Source organism: Pholcus phalangioides, unplaced genomic scaffold (genome assembly GCF_987345545.1).
Source record: "Pholcus phalangioides strain wild (caught in Gottingen) unplaced genomic scaffold, Ppha-v1.0 ptg000042l_1, whole genome shotgun sequence".
In the NCBI taxonomy this organism is placed as follows: domain Eukaryota; kingdom Metazoa; phylum Arthropoda; class Arachnida; order Araneae; family Pholcidae; genus Pholcus; species Pholcus phalangioides.
In genome coordinates this window covers 35,087,401-35,099,580 of record NW_028301628.1, presented here as the reverse complement: position 1 = coordinate 35,099,580, position 12,180 = coordinate 35,087,401, and the positions used below count along the sequence as shown (strand labels likewise).

The 12,180-nt window shown below is 38.8% G+C and overlaps 1 protein-coding gene across 1 annotated transcript in view; it reads left to right on the top strand.

Moving 5' to 3' along the window:
• Nucleotides 1-2,900, top strand: part of LOC149064942 (QRFP-like peptide receptor) — an 87,842-nt gene extending 84,942 nt beyond the window's left edge. Inside the window, exon 3 of the mRNA XM_089255198.1 lies at nt 1,873-2,900. Coding sequence (XP_089111324.1) covers nt 1,873-2,723 — 851 coding nt within the window. The 3' untranslated portion in view covers nt 2,724-2,900. The remainder of the gene's footprint in view (nt 1-1,872) is intronic.
• The last annotated feature ends 9,280 nt before the right edge of the window (nt 2,901-12,180 follow it).

Genomic DNA, 12,180 nt, shown 5'->3' with positions numbered 1-12,180 from the left:
TGAGCAGTTTGCGTGGGTGTTCCAGGGTGAAATCCGGAGTTTGCGACTGAAACAAGGGTGAAAACAAAAATTTAGCAATACTTCCTTATTAAAAAAACAGTGGAGATAAATCTTCAATCCTGTGAAAAGAAGAAGATAACCATGACCAAAGTATGTTTCGTTTTTTTCCCTCCACAAATAGAACAGTGTTAAATTTTCGTAATTTCAGAAGTTGTTTTCTAGAACCTGAATAATTTATGAAAGGAAAGTCCCGAAGTAAATGAAAGAATTCTTTTTTACTCTTACTTTTTCCAATACGTGGTTTTAAGATAGAAAAGTAGAGAGTTTTTTTTTTTTTTCCCCATTTATCTAACATTTTCCAGCGATCTCATTATTCGGAGATAAAGTGAAACCTCCCATAACGGGCACTGTCTTTCGAATAATGTCGACGGAGGTCAATGCATTTCACTATCTACAAGAAGACACTTCTCGTTGGCGGACAGAATTTTCGGTCCTATGGGTGTCCGTTTTCCAGAGGTTCTATTGTATGTTTCATCTTCATGCCAAAAATGCAATGGATCTCGGTTATAACTTCATTGGAGCTTCCGTGGCTCGTCTACCACCGTGGAGACTTGCTTCAAATCCGTGGGTTCAATCCCAGGCACTGGTAAGGTGGTGAGTCCTTTTCCTTTCGAACCCGAGGCCATCACCGATAGATGGTGCTTCGAATTGCGCCACCGCACAAAGTCCTCCCCCCCACCCCCAGCACGCAAAAACTGTGATCGAGCGTTTGGTGACGTGGACGCGTATCACTTGACGTGATCACGTGCCACTCCATCCGGTTTGCTGAAGTTGGTTTTCTGTGGTTCTCAACTTCGAATCGCGAATGCGAGCAGGCTTCCCATTCGAAAAGGCTCGCCACTGCGAGTACCAGACGCACAACACACACAATCGGCTCCGCTTCATCGGATATCCATGATTCCAGCACACAATATCCGATTAAGCGGGGTCGATTCTATGTAGATTCATTACACTACATGCCGATTTGGAAGACTGCTGACTAAAACACGGAGTTCGCTACTTACACAATGATATATAGGTACACCACAACTCACCTCTTCCGGCTAAACGGTAGTTAATCGCCTTCTGAAATTGAAGCCTGGAACCCACCACCTTTTGTAAAGGTTCCTTTCAACATCAATATTAAGCTCACTTATGAAAATGTTTTTAAATAATTTTTAGATTTCAAAAAATTTAATTTATTTATTTTGACATATCATTACCATTTTATGCAATATTTTGTAAATACACTGCTGTTGCAAGTTCGGAGGAGACCGAAAGTGTAGAGCCAGTTCCCAACCACCTTATAAGAGTTGTAGCCGCGGGGGGGGGGGGGGCATTTAGCCAGTATCTGCTCCCACCTTCGCCAAATTAGAAAATAACTGATATGCAGCAGTGTCATCTTGGCCCAGGGGCCTCACAAAAATGAGATCAAGTTGAAAAGTTTTCTAGAATTTACCAGGAAGGGCCTTAGAAAAACCACTTGGCCCATGATGCTCTTAAGACAGCCCTGACATGTAGTCAAAACCTATTATAACATCCATTCATTTGGCACCAGCTGTCATTGGCATCAGAAGTGAACAACTCTCTCATATATACTCATATATATTGATTTCACGGGTTCAACTGGTTGTGATGTAATGAAAGACTTGTTACATCACCAGAATCTGTGAAATAAGAGATGGCTAAAAGAAGAATTGAAGCCTTTACTTATTTTTTCTTGCAGGACATAAATTGTCATAAAACTACTTTTCATTCTGATTTAGGCCATTGGTCATCTCGTTTTATAATGGTCTAATCCATGTCAATTTTCGTTTTCTTTTTTTTTTTCAGGTTACGCTGTCCCGTACGTGGAAATGACGGCTTCACACGGATCCATCCTCACGATCCTCGCCATCAGCTTCGAGAGGTACTATGCGATCTGCGAACCTCTGAAAGCCGGATACACGTGCACCCAGATGCGAGCGATAGTCATCATCGCGGCCATATGGATAATAGCGCTCGTCATCACCAGTCCCGTCTTGCTCATGGCCGAGTATAGGATGGCCGAAGCTTACGACCAGACCATGGTACCGGTCTGCCTGACTCTCGTCGAGAAAACGTGGCAGAGGTGCTACTACTTCGGGGTAACGTGCGTGCTTTTCCTGGTGCCGCTGCTAGTCCTCCTCGTGGTGTACAGTTACATCGCCCGGCACCTCATGCTGGGCCGCAGAGCTTTGACGTCGACCACCGAGGAGTACCAGATGAGGGCCAGGAGGCAGGTCGTGTTCATGCTGATAGCCGTCGTGGTTTGCTTCTTCCTGTGTCTACTGCCGTTCCGCGTGCTCACCCTGTGGATGATCGTGACGCCCATCGAAGAACTGCGATCCTTGGGCATGGAGACGTTCTACAACCTTCTGTATTTCTGCCGGCTGCTGCTGTACATGAACGCGGCCCTGAACCCGATACTGTACAACGTCATATCCTCTAAATTCCGTAATTCCCTGCTGAAATTGCTGAAATGCCGGACACCGGGTAGATTGCGCAGGAGCAGAGCCAAAGGGACGTCGTCGAGCACAGCAACGACTTCGGGGAGCATAAAAACGGCCATTCAGCAGTGCAACGCTGCCGTTCTGAAGGCATCAGTTACCACATCCATAACCGTTCACCATCCGAGCAAGACGCCAGCCCCTCATTTAGTGTAATGTTTGCATCGGTGCGGCGAAAAAAAAAAAAAAAAGACGTATTACGCACTCTTTTCTTAAGTTAATGATCAAATTTGCATAAGATATGCAAAACTCTGATGAGCGTTAACAAGTATTCCTTTTTATCTCATGTAATGGATCTCTTGGGTAATAAAAGTTTACGTATGTGTTTTTCCCATTTCGTCTCCCTTTTATGGTTAGAATCCATAGTCTTTTTTTTTTTTGCATTGTCATTTATTCAATTGCATTCATTTCCCCTCCAGCCTTAATGCAATAGAAGCCGATGGCCTTACGGGCCTTCATTAAAGTGAGATTCGAAAACGCAGTGGTGAGGTAATAAAGTATGCCAATAAATTTTCATTATAGTAACTTACGGTACGTGAGAGTGGAACAGACACACTCCCTCTTCCCCTCTTTTATTATTTTCATAAATATTTATAATTATTAAGGATTCTCATTCACGTGAATCGTTTCAGGCACGAACGAGAGTATCATAGGTGTATATCATTGAGAATTATTGCTTTTTTTTATTACATAAATCCATGATTAGTGGACCCATTTCTGCATGTTGTAACCATTTCTCGTCGGAGAGATGGGTAATTATATTTATATTATCGAATAGCTTAATGAGAAATCTGATTATCATGAAAATGTGCTATGGGAGAGAAATCGACGTATATTTCTGATTTTAAATTAGGATAAGATTAATCTGAAAAAATCGCTCTTTTAATGTACATTGGAAATCCAGATCGTTATTTTGAGCTGATATGTAATTGAGCGCGGCGGGCGCTCGTTTCTGAAACATAATGCTGCTGAGCGTGTGTATATCAATTGTTGATTCAAAAAAACACAATCAGCAAAAATTGCAATGAACTTCACCGTATCAAGAATGTCTTTATCAGACACAGGGTACGGTGCAAAAATAATTTTAGTTTAAGGGTTCTTAAAGTAGGGGAATAATTTAATTAATTATGAAGTAGGGGAATAATGCCCCTGCTTCATATATTTTGTAGGGAGGGAGAGGGAGGGCTCATGCATTGTCACAGTATATGCAGAAATGTTGGAAAATACCCACTCAAAAACAATATAAACACAATTGAATGTTAATTAACACAAAATTGATTTACATTTTCAGTATTGAACTAATAGTGAACCGAAGAAAATTTGAAATTGATAAAAGAAACATGTAAATTCAAAACTAATGGGGAATTAGGACCAAATGACCTGGTAATTTGTGAAAATTCTGAATTGATGATTCAAACAACAATGAAAATTCTGAATTGATGAAAGAAAAACCTAGAATTTATGAGAAAAATAATTACAGAATTGATGAGACAAATAATTCCGGAATTGATAAAATAAATTATTCCAATATTTGATAAATAAAATAATTGCAGAATTGCTAAGAGAAATAATTTCAGCATTGATGGAAGTTCAGAATTAATGAAATAAAAATCCAGAATTGACGGAAATTCAAAATGTATGAGAGAAATAATTCAAAATGTATGAGAGAAATAATTCCAAAATTTGTCGAAATTCAGAATAAATGAAAGAATAAATTCCAGAAATGATGGAAATTTCAGAATTGTCGAGAGAAATCACACCTTAAAGTGGGAAAAACGTGGGAAACCAACCGATCACCACTATGCCACCAATGGTGTTCGAACCAAACCAAACCTAAAGATATTTGTACCCAAAGTAAACCACACATCTACTTGATGATTGATAGAAGTTTTATGCCTTGGGAATGCAAGAGTTAAATATGGTAAGAAATTCCTCCGACTTCATTATATTGCCGCAAAATATTGCTAACACTAAACCATCCAAACAACAACAAACCTAATATTTCTTCTAAGGCTTCTATACGTAGATATACAGTAAAATATACAGAAAAAAATTATTATTTTTTGGTCACTCGGGGGTACCTAATCAAAGATTATTATATCGGAGATATAACTGCAAATATTCATGGTCTATGTTATCCGATACCTTATTAGTTCGAGTGATTACGTTGAAGAACCTTTCTTTAATATCGAGGTACTCTCGATTATTGCGTGTTTGTGGGTCCTTTAACCAGCCTAGAAGAATTATGGCCGCTCCTCTGTTTCTGTCATTGGATATCGGTTCCTCATTGGAGGTGGAAACCCAGAGGTTTTCTTATTTTCTTTTCAGAGACGGGCAGAGTTGTTCTGGTTTGATTGGTCTTACACGAAATCGCTGAATCCATGGATTACAGATCCACTAGCACCTTCTTTTTTTCCATTCCCCAAATATAAACAGAAGACAAATCCTCGCGTCTTATCCATTGATTCCCTGTAAGACAGAATGCACTTGTATAAGGCGCTGCAATATTTAGGGAGGGAAATCAGTCTGATGGGATTCAGAAAATACTCAAGTTAGCCATCACAAGCATTGTATTGATTCTTATGTCGATATTCAAACGTCAATTGCTTTTCTAACCCAATATTACCGAGAGACTTCCTTGTTATTTAATTGAAGAAAATTATTATTATACAGTCCACGCCGCTTAATGTCATCATATTGGGACGTCTGATAACAAAATCTAAAAAAAAAAGTCCCGTTTGCAAGTATGGTCAAAGTACTTCCTGTTTGGTCGAACGAGGCGTATGGTAAACAGGTATTGGAAAAACGGGACACCCCACATTACTGGTTGCAAAATATGCACACACAATCTCTGGTTCCTTTTTTTTATTCTATCTAAAACGGGACTTTTTTTCCATTTCAGCAAAAATTATGCATTTTTGTTGTTCAGCCCTTGTGAGGCGTTAGAAAGGAAATGTCTAATGCTGGGTTCTCAAACTGTGCACCTAAAACCAGGGCCGGCACCTGGCATGAGGCGATGAGGCAGCCGCCTTGCGTAGCATGATTACAGGGGGTAGCACTTTTTATCATGGTGTTTTCACGCTCGCGAATTTTTACACATCGAATTTTCAAGAGGAAGCGCGAGTGGATAACTGAGCTCAGGCTAATGTAATAGTTTTCAGTGTTGAAATGTAATTCAACTCTTAGCGATCCTTTGCACTTCCAAAAAGTCTCTCTCACCTCTAGAGAAGATGGTTTGTAAAAAAAATTAGGATCCTTCTCATTTTTCTTAAGGATCTTTTCACTCTTTATCAACGTTTTTCCAATTAACTTTCCTTTTTTTAGTTGAATCCCCCCGTCATAAGTTGATTGTGCTGGATTTCCCTTGTTCATCTTCCCATAAATACCTCTTTCAGCCAACACCATACTCTAGTGTTGTACTGTTTCGGCTCCGGAACAGGTTCTGACTGTCCATTCCTGTATACACATATGCGTGCTCTTAATATCAGGATTTTCCAACGTAAAATTCTTGCGGAACCCTTGATGATAATGAGGCAATTCAATTTGTCTACGGAACTCAAACAAATTTTTGAACATTTAATCCCAAAAAAGTGCGTCCCTACTGTTATCCCTCAGGGCAAAATGGAAGCAGGTCTTTAGAACCTATTAATTTACATATTTATTTTCATAAATCATTGTGTCATATCTTATCGTGGAAACTCCAATTCAACTGAGGTCCCTGCATGGCCTCCACAAAGGAAGTGGATCTAGCAGGATTCCTGCCTGGGAACCCGAAATGATTCTCATCAGATGTGATTCTGCTTTTGTTTTTCACACAACAAATTAAATGTTAGAGGGACCCGGGAAAATTCTGACCTGAGAGCCCACCCAAAAATCTCAGCCTAGGGGCCCTACTGCAGGATGTGGGGCCTTGGGTCTCCGTGACGTGTCCTGTTGAACTCATGGCTGGGACTCGCGAGGTCGAAGTCTTGTAGGTCTATCGGGAGGCGTACTCACGAGATTAAAGAGCTTTGATTATAACCATCACAAGACGAAAAGCACCCGTACAAGAACTCACATGGCTCTAACTAAAATAATCATGATGCTAATCATTGAATTATAGGGTGTTCATCTGAGTTGTCGGTGAATATCTCCTGAGTATGAAGTCAAGCATCTATCCTCAATGATTTCAGTGAGTACTATGACCCCTACAAGGGTAAGGCTCGAAGGGCTCTCGCACGGGGGGGGGGGCAGGGAGGAAGCTTCTTTTGTTTACACTATAAATTCACCATAGATCAAAATAGAGCACCATTACCAAACACATCAGTCTTGGGAGGGGGGTGTCTAGCTCCAGGAGCGGGTGGGGTGGCATGATGACCCCCGAGATTAGCGCGGTGAAGAGGAAAATTTTTATTCTTACAAGAAATGAGTTCTTTGACTTTTTTTCCATATGGGGGGAGGGGGTGCCACTTATGTGCCACTGGGCGCACGTGTAGTTTTTCTCCCTAGTCATTGGGTTCAGCTTTCCATTGTAGTCAAATGGCTTGTAGGTTGCATCGAATAGGCTGTCTTCATGGGGAGAACGACGCGAGTGTTTCGATACTTGCGAGCACCGGGCAAGGGGAGCCACCACTATAGATTTTTGCTTTTTCCGACATAACTCTGCCTCTTTTGAGGTAACGGAAGTAAGGTGCTTTGCATCAGTCCGGGGTTGTGTGTGAGCGGTTCTATCTATCTATCATATAGTGGGGAGGGGGGGGGGATTCTCTTTTATTTCACATGCAATGACCTGTTGTTTCCCTGCTCCCAGAATTTTGATATTTGAGACAAAATAGCATGGCATCTTATACAATCTAGGGGATTTTTCTCTGCTCAGCAAAAAACACTGGTCTTCTCAGACTCTAAACGTCCATATTTTGCAAACTTTTTCACCATAAAAAAAAATGGTGCCTAAGAAAGGCACCATAACCAATAGGCAGATAAAAATAAAATTTCATCAGTAAATATAACCCTCCTAGAAACAATTGAAAAGAATTATACCATACAGAATTATGTATTCCATGAGAAAGACACCAATGAACTAAAACCCCTTCCTCCACCTATCAAATTAGAATTCTTCGATTAAAATTATCAACAGGATTTTAATTAATGTGCCGTATTGAAAAAATATGACATTAGTTGTTATTTATATGCAATAATATTAATTAAATTACCAAGTATTCCCCAAACTTTCAGCCAGTTGTTTATAACATATGGTAAAACAACGTTAAAAAAAAAAACTAGGATTCACCTATCACCATTTATAATATCCGGATTTCAAGGAGTTTATGCCGAGTCCTGCCCTCAGGGCTATTGCAGCGGCTTACAAAACGCCTAGCACAGCTAAAGATCCATTTATAATATTTCATTACAACTACCACACCAACTCTTTCTAGCCTACACATACAACAATTATTAAAGTTTCGAGGCAAATTTGATAATTTAACTAACATTATTATTTATAAATTGTTAATTTATATCATATCATATTGTTTTTTTTTCATGGAATAATATATATATTAATCAAAAACCGGTCACTAATTTTAAGTGAAGAATTGTAATAGTTTTATTTGATAGGTGGCGGAAGGGTTTAAAACTCATTGATGTCTTTCTCACATGTAAAGGTAATAAAGGGTGATTCTAAATTTATAGGAAAAACTTTGAGAGGTGATACAAAACACCTAAACAAGCATTTTTAATCATAGAATCTGCGGTCGAAGGTGTTTTTGGAGCGTATATATATAACATATTTAACCCTAATGAACTTGAGGTGATCACCAATAGACAGCGCCTTCATTTCCATTCCATCTCATTAATGGCAGTAAATTGCAATATGGCCAGAGTTGGTGTTTGGTGAATTAGTAGTCGCAACCATTCGAGGATGCACATGCACGTTTTGAGTTTGTTTTTCATTGGTGCAAGGACCATCAAAGTTATGCTGCGCCAAACGACGATCAAGTGGTATAATGACAGGATATAGAATTTGCGTTACGATAGCAATACCCTGCACGTGGTCACGAGCATTGGTGTACGCAAGATCGACCTTTAGAGGTGGACACATTGGGTTCGGGAAGCACAAGGGATTTTTTGTCTCAGAGAGATTTTGAGCTAATAACCTTCAAAAAGCATTTTAAATTAACAGAAATAGATAACTTTGGGACACCCTCCTCCCACTCCTTCAAAGTAGAGATTTTATATATTTACTCTCATCAGGGACGTTTCTATTTAGGAAATTCTCCCGAGGCATCTTAAATCATCAACGTTACCCTCTCCCAACTCCCAAGGTGAGATCGTGACAAACACTTTGGGAACCACTGTATATCAAGGTAATAGAGGCGAAAACTCTTTCTTCAGATACTAGTCGTATCTTAAGGGCGGCAAAATAATTATTCGGCTTGGTTGGCAGAATTTCTAAGGCGGACCTGCCGCCAACCTTCGCCAGGGCGCAGCCGAGCGGAAGCGCTGACAAAAGTATTCAGAAGAGAATCTATGCTAAACTGCTATGGGGAGCTGCGGATAAGCGCTGGTCAGGGATAGTGGTAGAGTGAGTGGAAAAAGGTTTGAGACCGCTTGGTCTAATGTATATATCATGATTACGATATTTTTGTCAATGTATACAACGCCTTTACCTATTACCCTGTATAGTATTTACACGTTGCACACCGGTTTGAAATCAACAATCAATTTCGCTTGAAGAATTATAACAAATAGATATGTTTCTAGTGTGTAGGTGGCAGCAAGGGTCCTGGATCAACGATGTTTCTAACATGATTTCTGTTTACGCCGGTCAGTGAAATTGTTTTCTTAACTTCACTAGTGTGAAGTAGAAAAATGCTGACGAAGATTTGTTTAAAATGTTTTTCCGTGAAATGTTCTCGATTGTGTGTGCGGAATCAAATATGGGAAAATAATCCTCTGAAAAATTTCAACCAAGTTCAGAATCACCCAATCACAAATGCTTGGGGCGATTTAACTGTAGGCATAATGATTAATATACGGTCAAAAGCTTCATAATTACATGTATATATGTATAATAAGCCAAGCAGTTTTTTTACCATAAAGTATTAATTGGTTAAGGTGATATCAGCAGTTGGTTGTCATCTTTCTCGACTACATATGATCTATCGTTCGCCATCTGTCGTTCAATGTTCGCGAATATAGGGATGTAAATCGGACCGAGCACCATCCTATGCATGAATCAAGTCACCACACTGTCAAATGCAACTTCAACACGAGTCAGTTTTTCAACATGCTCGCATACAAATGTTACGTTCACAGAATGAAACTAGCTAACCTTTTCTATACATTCGACTTCACCTTACCCACTGTAGTTAATAATTACAAACTAAGAAAATCGAAAAATCCGTCAAAGAAAATCTGAAAGACAATCGATATTCTGAAATTTAAAACAGATAAATAATTTTTTTTAATTTTTATATAAAATGCCCGATAAACTCGTGAATCGTTCAAAAGTTTATTTTTGAACGAAGCTGCACAAAGCAGATCGGGAATTATTGGACAAACTTTCTTGAATCACTTCTGCGTCCGAATCGTTTACCAAAGCTTTAGCGGGGCGATTCGTGGCTGGGGTAAAACAACTTCACCAATAGTGTTTTACCCGGTAGCGTCAACATCACAACGAAATTCTTATGCAAGTGCCAGTAACAGGAGAATTCAGAAATGAGCTGTTAATCGTGCACCCTGATTTGCATGTTTTCACTGATTTGCTTTCGTAATCTGGACTGACAAAAATTTGAACTTTTCTTTTTCTGTGCCAAAAAAAATCTACCTTCGTGAGAAAAGATCGTCTCAAAACAACGAAAATATAACACACACACACAATTTCCTTTTCAACTACATCAATAAATTTTCTGAATACACCGAATCTTTCAATTCTTATGAATTTTTACACTACTTACGAATTTATGGAACACCCTGTGAATTCATTTAGTCAGAGCCGCACATCCTGTTGAAAAAATTCAGTTAATGGATTATTTTTAGTATGAAGTTTATTTTGAAGTGTCAGGACTTTCGTATGTCGGGGTTATGACCGGAACCCACGAAAAGCACCTTCCTCTTGTAGGCACTAGCGAAAACCAAACGAAAGTTCACAACATGCTTACAGCATCATACAAGATCATACTCAATCACCATATATTTAAATCTTAACTAGCGTGGTGGGGGTCATTTTGACCCCGACCATCCTTCATCTTGCTACCTTTTGGGAAAGAAATGCATCTGGACCATCTTATTTTCAGTACCTTTCAAGCTAGTTGTTTACACGTGTTTGACAAATTTATGATGGAATTCTACTTTTTCACCCCCCTATATCATTGATCAAAATTTTGTGGGGGGTTAAAATGACTCCACCACACCACTCACCACTTGCGTAAGTCTTTTTTTGTCTGACAACCAGAGTGTTCATATCTAAATGGCGTATCGGAAGAGAGGCAGCTTTCACAATAACGGTTTCAAATTAATCTTGAAACATCGGATATCTGAGGTGATTACGAAGATAGTGTTGTTAGTGAATTGTACATAAGATCTGTGCGATCAATATGTCATAGTGTCGTTTAAAGGTACTGTGTTACCGACTTAGAATAACACTAATTTTGGTGCTTGTGAAAATACAGTAAATATTATTTCAATTTGTAAATTCTATTTTCTGAGTATATTTCAATCATATCTTTCATTTTTTAATCATGGAAATAGCGTTCAAAAATTTAATAAATAATTTAAAAAAATTTTAAGTCATGAATTCCTCCATTTTTTCGAATGTGCCTTAATAAAATGAAATTTTTGAGAAAATAATTACAGAAATTCGAAAAATTATTTAGTGAACTAATTGAAAGATGAATGAAGTCATATAAAAAACCCATTGCTTTTATTAAGGACTCGTTTTGTTGCTATTTAACATGCATTAATACTTGCTGGGGTAAAAATGACCCCACGACGCCAGAATTTACACTCTCATTCGAGATCGATTGAAAACTACATTTTCATAAAAATGATAAACACTCTAATAGTTCAGAATACTCTTCATTCGATTCGTCTCATAGGTCTTGTTTTGACATTTCCAGTTCATCGATCTGTGTGGAGTTGGTATTTTGGTAAATACCGTTTCTCTGCCATCAAGTGCTGTGAGAAACGCCCAAATAATTACAGTCACGGGTACTATTTATAAGTTTTGGGACGAATAAAAATCAATGGGAAAACGGACAGTGCTTTAAAGAAGCGTCTGGCCCTGCGGATAGTCACAAGAGAGCAGAACTAATACGCTGTTTGACTGACTCTTTACCATTTCGGTTCGATATCATTAGTGATAAATGAGAAAAATCGTGGTGACGCGCCGACAGACAAGAGAGGTGAGAGATGATTTCTTTTCTTTCGGAGACCTTTGATAAGAGACATGCACTTCTCTAGTCATCGAATGGTTCGAAATAAGAAAGTTTGAGTGCATCAAATTAATGTGGCAAAACCCGATAGTGACAACAGCAACAATTACAAGTTTCTGAACTTAAATTGCTATCAAAGTATTCTCTTGTGTGTGACCAAGTTTTTTATTTCTATTTTCTACTCTTAGAAGAAACTTTTT